This window comes from Juglans microcarpa x Juglans regia, chromosome 6D, assembly GCF_004785595.1.
Source record: "Juglans microcarpa x Juglans regia isolate MS1-56 chromosome 6D, Jm3101_v1.0, whole genome shotgun sequence".
Classification (NCBI taxonomy): Eukaryota; Viridiplantae; Streptophyta; class Magnoliopsida; order Fagales; family Juglandaceae; genus Juglans; species Juglans microcarpa x Juglans regia.
This window is the reverse complement of record NC_054604.1, coordinates 2,356,886-2,370,729: the sequence shown is the minus strand read 5'-3', so window position 1 is coordinate 2,370,729 and position 13,844 is coordinate 2,356,886. Positions and strand designations below refer to the sequence as shown.

Sequence of the window (13,844 nt, the reverse complement as noted above, 5' to 3'; positions counted from 1 at the left end):
GTATATTATTATATGTTGTGATATAGTATTAGTATAACTACTAATACTATAGACTATAATGATAATATATAATTATTTATATAAGATTTTAAATTTTAATTTATCTTAATTAGTAATTTATCATATAATACAAAATTATTTTATATATAAATTATATATAATATAAAAAATATTTCATACAATATAAAAAATTAAAAAATATATATATGAACCGATCTAGTCTGATCTGATGTTAGAAAAAAAAAATAAAAACCGGACCTATTTTGAGAAAAATGGAACTGGTACCAGATTGGATCAAACCCCGATGGTCTGAATCCAGTCTATCGATTCATCGGTTTTTTTTCACACCTATTCAAATCTTTAACTTTTTTATCTAATTATTATTTAATCATTACAACTTTCTTAAACTTTCAAACAAAATATAAAAAGTAATTCAAGTTTTTCAAATATCAAAATAAAAATAATATTAATAAATTATATTCTAATAATATTTTAACTTTAAAATACTTTTTATTCAATTTTTTTTCTTATTTTTCAAAATTCTATAAAATATACTACTTCAAATTATTTTATTATTATTCATAAATTATTTCAATATTATTTATAAATAATCTTATCTCAGTGTCCAAATAGACAGGTAATTTAATCAATTTTTAACCCCCGCTGAGAAGACTTCATTTAATCAATGTGTTGAACCTTAAAAAAGTCATATTCCCATGGTCTATGCATCGGACCCCCCGAGCCCGGTTCTTCCTGGTCAACTTTTATTGTACTTCCAATGATAACCCAAGCGTGGCTTGGGTCATGGCCCAAACATGAAACACTGCCCGGAGTCCTGGATCAGGTGTGCGACTGCCACTAGAAAAATTCCGCTTATCGGTCCTTACATCTTACATTAATAAATAATTTATTCATTTTTCGTTCAATTTAAATACATTTATAATACAAATGTTTAAATAAAAAGATAAAAATAATAAATTACATTTGATATATGACGCAGAGATATTAAGTAGTATTTCTCTTTTTAAAATATCTAATAATAGTTTGTGAATAGTAATAAAATAATTTGAATTACGATATTTTATTAGATTTTGAAAAATAAAAAAAAAAAAGTTGAGTAAAAATATTATAAAATTATAAAATTATATTCAAATAATTTTTTAATGTAATTTTTGTTTTAAAATTTAAAAAAATTAAATTATTTTTTATATTTTGTATGGAAGTTTAAGAAAGTTGTAATCACTAGATAAAAAAATAAAAAAAAAAATAAAAAATTTGAAATTGAAAATGTCTTGTGTTTAAATGATATTTGAAAATAAAATATTTGAAAATATTTAAGAACAACCCAAAACATTTGTGTTCTCAAAAAGGACTTATATATATATATATATATATATAAATCATGAATTATATTCATATCTACTCCTAAAAGATATTAAATTAACGTCTAAGATAAAGAGGAATATCACTTTAAAAATTAACAAAAATGGTAGGGACACCACTGGTATATAACAGTGGTAGGAATAACGTCTAATATGATATCTTTCTAGAAAAATTATGTAGACTATTACTTTGACTTTTGTATTTGAAATTCAAAAAAATTAATATTTTATTATGAAATTGTAAAATGATTTATTTTTTGTGGAAAGGACTTCGTGAAGGTAGAGGCTGGGGGTGCGACGATGCAGAGCTGAGTCACGAGTACACAACCCAAATCATTGCTATGGATATACTCGAGGTAGGCTTCATACAGTATGACTTGGGTTTGGAGAGATTCTAAAAACTATTTTGTGTTAGGTCCTTTTGTTTAACAAATGTTTTTTCATTGGTCTTCTGTAACTGGAGTGATACCCGCATCGTGTGGGATGGGGAGGGCCCTTCCCTGCACCCTGCCGACACCATGTGGATAGGGGTTTTCAATCCTGTCTCCTACCTTAGGGAGGTGGGATCAAAACCACCTCTCACCCAAGCTACAGTCTAATGGGTCTAATAATTATTTTTTGATCTAAAAAATATTTAGGTCTAAATTATAATATAATTTAAATTATATTAAAATTTATAAATACAAAAAGAATTTAAATTCATTAGAGTTGAATTTTGTATTACTTTAGCCTCCTAAGCTAACATTTATATAGGAGGTCAAAACAATACAATAATTATACTTAAATAATGTGAGACTTACTATTAACTTAAATATAACTTCAAGTTTTCAACAAGTTGTATATATCTATATACAATATATTTATTTAATAAATATTTATATACAAGTTTAAATTTAATTTTTTGATATTAAGAGAGGGAGAGTAGGGGGCGGGACCCCTCTGGGTCAGCCTGCTCTCCGCCCCCACTAGGGGGCTTCCATGCGGGGCGGGGCAGATAAGGGCGGGGTAGGGGGCTGCTGCCCCCCCTATCCGTAACCATACCGATTGTGAAGTAGAAAGACATGAAGGCGGGTGTTGTAAATTATTGTATATATGGCTCTCAAATAATTTCAGATTCTGATTTTAATATATAAATCCAATATAACGGGTAGTATTTTTAACTATAAATATATTTAGTTTATACAGAGATTTTATAAAGATGATTTGGGATATCAAATTGTATATCTTTTTTCTATTATAAAATATTTGTAACGCCACACATTAATTTAATTCAATTTATAAATTTGTTTTTATAAAATTTTATATTAAACTAGTATTTATAAATACATTAATTTTGTTTATAAATTTATAAGATAAAAAAGTATTTGGTGCGAACCGGTCCTTGAAAAAGTCATAGCTGTACATGGACCATGGGTCGGGCCCATTGAGCCCGCCTTTTCCTACTCATTTTGTTATTAATATTAAGAATAAACGAATATCCGAATGAATATATTGGAACGGAATGGATCCTTTCTTGCGAGAGTAGTATAGACGGTTCGGTAGTTGCTTTGCCCTTTCGTTTCATTTCGTTTCTAAAGTTTGCGCGTGGGCTCCACCTCCCATGACGTCATCCTCCGAAGTTCCGAACCCTTTCCTCCTTCCAACTCCTAGGCCTTCTTCCTATAAATACACAACAAAACTCATCCCTTTGGTTTGGAGATTGACACCACCTCTCCAACGCCTTCCCCGGCCCCCTCTCCCCTTCCTGCCCTGCGTTCCTCTCTCCCACTTTCTCCAACTTTCACCAGATAGTGTACCGAACACTATCGGCATGGAGTCTAACAAAGTTACAGATACTATCAAGTTCCTTTGTAGCTATGGCGGAAAGATCCTCCCTCGCTATACAGACGGCGAGCTTCGCTATGTCGGCGGCCTCACCCGAGTCCTCTCCGTCGATCGTTCTATTTCCTATACAGGTTCGTGTTATGTGGCTTCTTGCACTCGTTTCTTGCGTTTCGCTTCCTGTGAATTTGTTCGGTCTTTGTGGATTTAATCCCGGTTTATGTGAATTTAATCGTTGTCTTTTGTTTGTTTTGGTTTTGCAGAGTTGATGGTGAAGCTAGGGGAGTTCTGTGGCTATTCTGTGACTTTGAGGTGTCAGCTACCGAGCGGAGATTTGGAAACTCTCATCTCAATCACCTCCGACGAAGATTTGGCCAACCTGATCGAAGAATTCAATCGAGCTTCGTCGTCGATGTCCCATCCTCTAAAGATCAGGGCGGTCCTTTCGCCACCAAAATCTCTCAAGAAATCTCCCCTCCTCCGAGCGTCGATTTCTCTGCGCCTAGATCGCCGTTCGTAACCGCCGAATCGTTGGGGAACTCGGCGGCCTACAGCTACCTCCCGCGGACTTATTCGCCTCCGATTGGATACCCGGCCGGTTCTCGGAATTGCTCCGCAAAAGGGAATCGGTATAGCTACCATGTCCAGGATAACCCTAGAGTTCTGTATTCGTATTCGCATTTTGTTCCGCAGAGCAATTACCGGTACTGAGCACCAAAAGCCAGAGACGACTAGACTGTAGTTGAAGTAAATTACACACCATTACAGCACCAAAAAGAAATTTGATGATGGCGAAAAAGCAGTTGACCAAACAAAAACAGACAAAAACAAAAAAGCGCCCCTATATGGAATTAGTTTCTAAGGATTTTTTGAATTGTTGTTTGAATTAAAGAGAGAGATATACATTGGATTTTTGTGCCTGAGAATTCTGAACCCTGAGTTGAATTCCATATTCTTTTCCGCACAAAAGGGAAGCCGTTAGGTTTCCCTTAACGCGCCGTTAATTTTGACGGGGCCGTCACCTGTGTTAGTTTTCTGTTTGGGCCACGTGTGTGCTTTACGGGTCTTTACCCGTTTACCGACAGGAAATCGAATTCTAGTCGTACGATCGAGGAAGCAGTGTGTCGAATTCAGCTCTTGACACGTTCGGATGTCGGACTCAGTCGGCTTTAGATTCTAACACGTGTGTAAGTCTCTCTTCTCCGTTGGTCATAATTTATTCTAGTTTGAATTGGTGTGTGTTAATTAATGTTTTGAGACTTTGGAATGGTAATTTATTTGTTTTATCGGGTGACACGCAGGTATCGGCTGCCATTCGGCTGCGAAGAGAAGGTTTTGAAGATTCTTAAGAAAACAACTTGCACATGCTTTGAAGTTGCTCTTAAAATGACATCTGGGGATGCTTTGCACAACGGGAACAATAAATTCAATGAAACCCCAAAAAAATTTTAATTAAATTAAATTAAATTAAATTAAGCGAAGCTGCTTTGATATTGCATTTAGAAATCATGTGCCGTGACCCCTCAGGGACTAGGAGAGCCCACACTTTGTGTATACAAAAGAAAATAATGGGGTAAGACTCGAGACCATTGACTGCATAAAGTGGTTTGAAATGAACCCAAAGGAAGGAATAAAGGCAGTGAGTTTTTCGTTGGAAGGGGGCAGGGGCAGCTTTTCCTTCATTCTTCCAATCGTTAAAAACGAGTCGGCAAGAAGGAAAAAAAGGATATCTTTCTTTTCACCAAAAGAAAGTGAGAACTTTCTGCCCACTTCTCGAATCATGGCAAGGACATACAATTGTAGCTTTACCTAAACTTAGAAATTCAGAATTCGAAGAATCGCGTTTAGAATGAGATAAATGAATTGAATGATTTAGGAATAATAGTAAGATTATTAATTAAAATTAGATGAGATCTGTATCCAAACGGGTTCTTATACTGAATTCATGTTTTCAATGAGAAGTGATTCGATGTAACCGCACTGCACCATAGTTTGCGTGTCCCGGAAGCTTAGCAAAACGACAATTTATAGCCCCCACCCCCACCCCCAGCATGATTGACCATGCACCAAATCTCACCTCATAATCAGCCCATACATGCATGGATCATGTTAGAAAAATACCCATTTGACAATCCCAATTTGACCACTACAACTAGTTTCACTCCATAAATATTACAACATTTAGAGCCCACCATCTACTCACATACCAACTATTAGAGTGTGTGCGTGTAAGTGTTAGTCTGGAGATGTATCTTTGAAGCTTGCAATTGTTCTTATTAACTATAAGTCATGCCGTTGCATATGCCAACATTAAGTATCTTTACACACAAAAGGTAAGAATTGGGGGGCATACAAAGCCTTTTCAAGCAGTTTCCTGCTCAAACTCTTCACCCTCAGATTCCTCTGCATTGTCTGCATCGTCGTCGTCGGCATCATTGTCATAGTCTTCTTTGTCATTATCAACGGTGGTTTTCCCAATCACAACCAGGTTGCTATTTGTCTTCCTGATCTCATTACACTGCCAAAGTTATACATATTAACACCAAAATTAATCATCCAAAAGGAAATGTGGATGAAAGGATCAGATGCATGTCACTATCTTATGCTAGGTATAAGACAGATTGATTGCATTGTTTCTGCACAATAATTTCATCATGTAAAGTGCTCGAGTCACTGGGATTTTGCACGGGGAAAAAACACAGAGGGAAAATGTAAGCACTGTTGTGAACAGTAACTGTGTTTAAAATCCGCATTTTCTTCCCGTGCAAAATCCCTGCGTTTGTATCACGGTTCTTTCATCATATACACTTTATATTATGATACAGACGAACCTGGCATCTAAATTATATACACGGTTAACCACCTTAAGATAGCTTGATATATATAGGATGATAGTCTATTTCATTAATTTATTCTCAGATTTGGGGTGGGGGACAGGTAACAAATATAAAACGTTTGAATGACAACATTCTTCCTCCAAATTGTAATCAAATATAAAGTTATTAGATTAAAATTTTGATAGATTGAATAATATCTAACATGTAGGATCAAGTGAAAGGTTCAAACTATGATATTTAAATGACTAGAACATCAGAAGTTATAACTAAACAAAGGAAACAATCAAAACTAGATAGTTGTATAGCCCTTACAGAGACAGGATTGAAGCTGAAACATATTAAGGAGGTGCCCCAAGTTATGCAAGGCAACCTTTCAACCATGTATTGGCAACTTGAACTCGACCTAACTCACAGGTGGGTAAGGTTTAATCTCCCATGCTTTTATCAACTCCAGATTCCCACTCGCAACATACAAATTCATGAGACTACCTAGACTTCTATACTCCACTGATATTCCAACTTCAGTACATCAAATAACTCTTTATATGCACTTGCCCTAGATAAACTTGAACTTGAACAAATAAAGACCCCTGCAGCCAGAGCTTTTTTTCTGGCATTGATCTACAGCAATATTTATTTTGGATTCCCAGGTATTAAATCATGAATGATCAAACTCTTAGTACTGTATATTAATTCCACAAAATGTCAAAAACAATAGTCCTCAAGTCCAACTAATCATCCTCACCACAACAGTTCATAATGTTTGTTTGGATCATCATTTTAATCTGGCAGATTAATTTTATATTGTGTACGATAATAATAATCATAAAGAGCAAGACCCGGGGTAGATTTCACCCATCAATATAAAAATGTTTATGGAACACAGAAGAAATTGGAGGAGACAATTCATAGACATTGCCGATTTCACTCTTACCGCTCGTTCAGCTAAGTTACAACATTAAATAACTTGCATACGGCATTAGTTTAAGATTATGAAATAAGGTATAGCAATCTGATGAAACATCCAAAGTTCTAAACTTTTAACTAACCTATACAGTATCATAATTTGAATCCAGCATGTGGATTATGGAGGCTCACATGTAAAAAACAAACCAATAAAGCCTCATGCATTTATTTAATAAAAAAAAAAAAATCCAGCTAGATCAAGAATTCCTGTTAAATACTTGATCAGTGAACAAAAATCACCGGATTATAAGTTTACAAAGCCTCTCACACTAGCAAAACAAAACTCTTAACGATCAGTTCTTCAAACTAAAGCCTTTTTACACTTGATTGTGTGCAGATAGTGGTTTAGATGACATAAAAAATTGATTTCGAGTCCAAATCATAATTAGCATTGTCTCCAGCGTGTGGTACCAATGTAATTAGACCTAATCCTCTAATCCTTTACAATGAGAATGACGTCAGAAATTACGAAATGCTACATGAGAATGCAATTTCCGTTAAATCTTTCAAAACCCAGAAGGCAATGTTTCAGTAAAACCTCACAAAGAGATCGAAAGATTAAAACTTTTGTTGGAAATCAAGCTTTAGATGGAATCTAAGTAAAAAGGGGTTGGTTGAAAGGTACCTTTTCATCGAAATCGGACTCCTCCATGGCGAGAAGGAGCTCCTCGCTGTGGGGTTGGGGCCACTGAGAGGGAAGCAGAAACGACGTCGGAATCGTCCTCGTCGACCACGGGTACTGCGTCATGAACGCCGGGAACTGCAACATTTTTCCTTTTCCTTCGGTTTGGTTTCCTCGCTTGGTGTGAGAACGAGTTCCTTCTCCTAGTTGACACAGACGGCTAATTAATTGATGTCGTTTTAGTAACGGTACCAATGAGCCTATAAATATACTTCATAATTTAAAGTTACTACACGAATTCTTGTTAAACAAAAATTATTAATTATACTTTTACAATTTTATTTTACGATATTTAATTTTATTCGATTCTTATTTTAGTAAAAAAATTATTTTATTTTCGAAGTGTAGGAAACCATCAACATAATTTAAGTAGTAGGATTTGATTTGTCATTACATAGAAAAAGATATACACTTTTTACATTCTAAATAAAATAGAAATCATTCTAATATAGCATTTCAATTTAATAATTATATTGTTAAAAATATAACTTAATTGAATATTTATTAAATATAATTTAATGATTTATAGTGGGATAATTGATGATGTGGTTTTATAGGAGAAAACTTCATGCTTTGAGAATTTTATAGCTTGCAATTTTTAATAATATTAGCAATTTAATTGGACATATTTTTTTTCTTTTATTAATTGAACTTAATTATATATATCACAAATGAGAGGGGTGGTATATTATATAATATATAGATGGTTTTATTGCTTAATAATTCTATAAACTTATCATTATTATTGAAAAACAAATGTGGGGATATTAGATTCTAAGACATCATAAAAGTTCTAAAAAATCTTATAGTATATGAATTATAATCTTGAATGAATAGTGTGCTTTCAAGGACATGTGCGCCTACAATTAACAGATGACATCTCCCACACATGGAAACTTGAAGAAGAGTCGAAGACTGTCTGAAAACATGATAAACATATAAAATCTCTGAAAGCAAGGCAGACAAAGGAAACCTCAACGTGATAAATCATAAAAGCCATTGATTCCTCCCTTCTTCTGATTCCAAAGTTTTTACCAAGAAAAATCTCATAGTCTTGAAAAGAACCAGAAAAGAAAAGAGAATACTAGAAAATAACTATGGACTATGGACAACCGTTTTGAAGAACAGAAACCATGATTCATTGAATTTGATTCTCTCCCCTCCACCGTTGATCTTGCCCAAAACGCAAGCAAAACCGACACAGTCAAGGCTTTCATCCACGTCTTCTCACGTCTCTCGTGTCCTTTTGCTTTTACGTCCACGTTTCCTCGTTAGTTTCGCATGCAAGCCAACAACTACAACTGTGCCCTTAGCTATAAAACCCATTCCACATTTGAACCCCACTTCTCTTCCGAACCCCTACCTTGGCTTCCTTGGTAAAAAATACTGGCTTCAGTTTTGTGGACATGAGGCTATATGTGTACGTGTTGGAGGTCAAAGATTTGCCTGTGAAGGACTCTTATGTGAAGCTTCGGGTTGGGAAGAACAAGTCCAAGACTAGGATTTTGAAGAACACCATTGTGCCGGTTTGGAATGAAGAGTTTGTGTTCAGGGTCCATGGTACGGATGAGGAGCTTGTGGTGTCTGTTTATCACCATGTTGAGGAACCCAAAGTCTTCGGTGGCTCTGGGAACTTATTGGGTCGAATTTGGATACCATTATGGTCTGTTGCTGCTGAGAAAAATCAGACATTGCCACCCACATGGTTTCCTCTTGAAAGGCCTAAGACTGGGAAATTCATTAATAAGGATTGTGGTTAGTCTCTCTCTCTCTCTCTCTCTCTCTCTCTCTCTCATATCATATTTAGTTGATTGGTTCCACTACTGAATTTTTTTTGTAGCCTTATTCTTATATCATGCGACATGCTTGCTTCGTAATTCTATGTTGTACATTGGAATGAAGTTTTCAACATTTAGACGGTAAAGGGGAGTTAGTATTTACAATCCATTTCAGACTATTTACTTTTGAGAAATGCTTGTTTTTCAAAGAAATCAACTTGCATTACAAAATGGCGTGGCCTGATGCTACCGTGTAAAGCTCCTTTACTGTTTATTTGATATTTATGAACTGCTAAAGATTCAACTTCATTGTAATATAAGATGTTATTGTCCATTTCAAGAATGTCTGGATTACTTCAGAAAAGATTCTCTCAAATATTTCAGACGAGGAATTTCTTTATTTTTTTGGGGAAAAAAAAGATTTGGCAAAGCTAATTTTGTTGTCTTCTGACATTGGAACAAGGTTCTCCTTTCTTAGTATGACTTTGTTATCTTACATGATCTCGAGGCAACAAAATGTGCATCAGAGGATGGCTCTTGTCTAAGCTTGGGATCCTGTTGATTAATCTTAAATCATGGAACCTCTGAGGCTTCAATGAATGACTTATTATTTTTACTTGCTGGTTGAAATATTATGCCCAATTTGAAGAATGGATATAATATCCATTGGACTTCCAAGATATACCCGTACCTCATCATGGCAATTTCGTTTAATCTAGGCAACAAGTCACATGGCAATCACCTAAAACCTACAATTGCTTTAAAGGACTGGCTTAGTAGAGAAGCTAAGACAAACATCAATGATATAGAACACCATGAAATACTGACGAGTGCTGTAACAAGTATCTTATTCAGCAAATTGTTGATTGGTAAGTTATAATGAACTTGATGAAAACAGTGATGAGAAATACAGATTAAAAGGCTCAATTGAACAAAAAAAATTGCAGCTCATATGACTGCCATTATATCTCTGTTATTGTTAGCTCTATGTGGCCTTTAAGATTGAATTTCTGAAGGTGGTGTCCTTTTCATTTTGGGCATCCTTGGCTACCTCTGTTTCAAGTCTATATCTTTCCCCTTTGCAGGAAAAAATCTTTCTCACCATTTCTCTTCATGGAAAAAGCTATGAAACTTCCACCAACCGCCTCCTTTGTGCACATTCAAATAACAACATCGAGGAGCCTAAAGAATTGGAGGTTTCGTGCATATCATGTCAGGACATGTTTAGCTCCAAAGCTCCAAGCCGGAAAATAGCAGAAGGAAAACATTTGATGAAGACTATTGCTAATCGTCTGGAGAAGATATTCCATAAGAATGAAGAAGCCTCGAGAAGTGATGATTCTTCGGAGTTATCCAGTACATTATCCGACTATGAGGATTGCATGGAGGAACATTCCGCTAGCTGTAGCTTTGTAGAGGCTATTGAGATGATGCAGTCAAGATATGATGAACAAGATAAAATGCCTGAAAACCTGCAGGGTGGCATTCTTCTAGATCAGTTATATGTAGCATCATCCCATGATCTTAATGCCTTTCTTTTTTCCCCGACTCGCAGTTCTCAAAAACTTAGCAGATGTACAGGGAACAAAAGATGTGCAAGAGGGACCTTGGATGTGGAAATCAGGAGCCACATCAAATTTAACGCGAGCTGTTTCCTACACAAAAGCAGCAACAAAGTTAGTTAAGGCCGTTAAAGCCACAGAGGAGCAAACCTATATAAGAGCAGACGGAAGGGAATTTGTGGTCTCAGTAAGTGTTAGTACACCTGATGTTCCATATGGAAGTACATTCAAGGTCGAATTGCTTTACAAGATAGTGCCAGGACCAGAGATATCTTCAGGAGAAGAATCGTCCCGTTTAGTAGTGTCCTGGGGCATTAACTTCCTTCAAAAGACGATGATGAGAGGCATGATTGAAGGAGGAGTTCGTCAGGACTGAAGGAGAGCTTTGACCAATTTGCCAGCTTGCTCACTCAGAATTTTAAAACTTTCGATACTGTGTCCGTATCCAACAAGGATGATGTGCTGGAAACTTTGGGAACAGAACATCAATCAGACTGGCAATTGGCAACAGAATACTTCTGGAATCTCACTGTAGTTTCTGCCATTTTTATGGCTATGTATTTCCTAGTGCATATTCTACTCTCTGAGCCCAGCAATCTCCAAGGCTTGGAATTTAAAGGACTTGATCTGCCAGACAGCTTAGGAGAGCTTATCACTAGTGGACTTTTAGTCATTCAGTTGGAACGTGTCTACAACATGATCTCACACTTTGTACAAGCAAGGTTGCAAAGAGGTGAAGGATACATGCTACTTAGCACATAGCTTATGAACTGACTTAATCTATGGCGCACTCACACTTGGTATCACTTTTCTTTGTCTGAGGATTCACTTATTTTGCCAATCGATTTCTATAGGAAGTGATCATGGAGTTAAAGCCCAAGGTGATGGGTGGGTTCTTACCATTGCTCTAATCGAAGGGATCAACTTAGCATCATTAGTCTTGACAGAGTTTTCAGATCCCTATGTTGTCTTCACCTGCAATGGGAAAACGAGAACAAGCTCTGTCAAGCTTCAAACTCGTGATCCTCAGTGGAATGGTAAGTCCCTCAACTTCTTAGAAACCACTTTCCATCAATACTCTTCATCCAAATTTTAATCCATAACTGTTGAAACAATTATGCAGAGATACTTGAGTTTGATGCAATGGAAGAACCGCCATCAGTTTTAGATGTAGAAGTTTTTGATTTTGATGGTCCATTTGACCAGGCCACCTCACTTGGGCATGCTGAGATCAATTTTGTTAAACACACATCTACTGAACTTGCAGATATGTGGGTTCCCCTAGAGGGAAAGCTTGCTCAGTCTTCTCAGTCGAAATTACACTTGAGAATGTTTGTAGATAATAATAAAGGAGTTGAAATGATTAGGGAGTATTTGACGAAGATGGAAAAGGAAGTCGGAAAGAAGGTGAGCCCAGCACCCTTATTTCCAGCCTACTCATGCATAACAATTTTTGTTGTTGTGGTGGTTATTTTCCCCATGTAGAAATGTTGAACTTATGCCATAACTGTTTACTGACAGTTGAGTCTACGATCACCTCACAAGAATTCAACATTCCAAAAAATATTTATATTGCCACCAGAAGAGTTTCTCATCAGTGACTTTACATGCCACCTGAAGAGAAAGATGCCATTACAGGTGCTAGTTATATTTAACATGCGAATAGATATTCTATAAAGAATGGTTTATAAGGATCACCAGTGGAAGTTCTTACCCTGGAATCTCATGAGTGTCCAACAAATGAGCTTGTTAAAGTCAATCTGGTCTCAAGACACAGAGGTGATTGAGATTTGCTCAAATTACTTTTGGTCACCTGGCAGTCCCCATTTTCTTCATTGTTATCAGGCTTAGTCAATTACTGTACGTGGATGATGATGTCAACAATAAGGTAACTTCTATGTTGCAAGTTCCATGGAAGTCCTAAGTTTGGTTTAGAACGTAAGCATTAAATTGGCCATGTAAAATGAAACTTCTTTATCCCCTCCAAATTGAAATGGATTCTTTTGAAATGGTAGATTAACTTGAGCATTGAAACAGCAAAGTAACTCTTCTAATTGAGCTAAAACCTAGAAGGCATTATTTTAAAAGGCCATGTAAAGTGCAGTTGGCTGATTTTATGCTTGGCCAAATGGCCCAACAATTTATTCGGTGGAGACTACTGAGAGTTCAGTGATCAGGTTGACCTGCTTTTGTATGTTTTTTTAACCTGTTTATTCCATGTCTCTATAGCTTCAAGTTGTAAATTTGGAATGACTACTTTGGTGCAGGGCCGGCTCTTTCTTTCCGCAAGAATTGTTGGGTTTTATGCAATTTGTTTGGACATAAAACTAAATTTTTCTTTCTTTGGGAGGATATTGAAGATATCCAAGTGCTTCCTCCATCCCTGGCATCAATGGCCAGCCTACACTGGTCATAGTTCTGCGGAAGGATCGAGGTCTTGATTCAAGGCATGGAGCGAAATGTCAAGATGAAGAAGGCAGGCTTAAATTTTATTTCCAGTCATTTGCATCATTCAATGGAGCTAGCAGGTAGTAGTGAAATAAAGTACTTAACTCATGCACACCCATGCTAAAGGATGATTTCTAGTTCTTGATTCCCACACTATTTGCAAGCCTTAAACCATGTTATACTGACAGAACAATTATGGCTTTGTGGAGAACAAGAACGTTGACCCCTGATCAGAAAGCACAGATTGCCGAAGAGCAGGAGGATCAAGATGACACGCCCCATCATGCTTGAAGATGCTGGACCCATTCCGGACGGAAGATTGCAAAGTTGTCCTAAGGTTTTACTGCAGAATTCCCATCAATGTGAGT

General features: G+C 36.2%; 3 protein-coding genes across 3 annotated transcripts; 2 read left to right on the top strand and 1 right to left on the bottom strand.

Moving 5' to 3' along the window:
• The first annotated feature begins 3,065 nt into the window (after window positions 1-3,065).
• Window positions 3,066-4,113, top strand: LOC121234282. The gene is given in 3 exon segments (XM_041130164.1): window positions 3,066-3,337; window positions 3,467-3,670; window positions 3,673-4,113. Coding segments are annotated over 3 exon segments (591 nt in total). The 5' UTR covers window positions 3,066-3,192; the 3' UTR covers window positions 3,915-4,113.
• Window positions 4,114-5,452: 1,339 nt separating this feature from the next.
• LOC121234283 lies at window positions 5,453-7,863 on the bottom strand. The gene is made up of 2 exons (XM_041130165.1): window positions 7,632-7,863; window positions 5,453-5,721 (listed from the first exon to the last, which is right to left on the bottom strand). Exons 1-2 carry the CDS (start codon window positions 7,773-7,775, stop codon window positions 5,566-5,568), a joined length of 300 nt encoding a protein of 99 aa, XP_040986099.1. The 5' UTR covers window positions 7,776-7,863; the 3' UTR covers window positions 5,453-5,565.
• Window positions 7,864-8,942: 1,079 nt separating this feature from the next.
• On the top strand, window positions 8,943-13,838 carry LOC121234280 (C2 and GRAM domain-containing protein At5g50170). Its single transcript, XM_041130161.1, is given in 11 exon segments — window positions 8,943-9,444; window positions 10,554-11,021; window positions 11,023-11,393; window positions 11,396-11,761; window positions 11,883-12,065; window positions 12,152-12,435; window positions 12,550-12,666; window positions 13,296-13,335; window positions 13,338-13,418; window positions 13,421-13,572; window positions 13,665-13,838. Coding segments are annotated over 10 exon segments (2,400 nt in total). The 5' UTR covers window positions 8,943-9,094; the 3' UTR covers window positions 13,561-13,572; window positions 13,665-13,838.
• The last annotated feature ends 6 nt before the right edge of the window (window positions 13,839-13,844 follow it).

Bases quoted from the DNA above. Each gene is read 5' to 3' on its own strand.
- LOC121234283 (XM_041130165.1), bottom strand. From the start codon at position 7,775: ATGTTGCAGTTCCCGGCGTTCATGACGCAGTACCCGTGGTCGACGAGG. The intron at 5,722-7,631 runs GTACCTTTCAAC...TAACTTTGGCAG, and splicing joins AGTCCGATTTCGATGAAAAG to TGTAATGAGATCAGGAAGAC.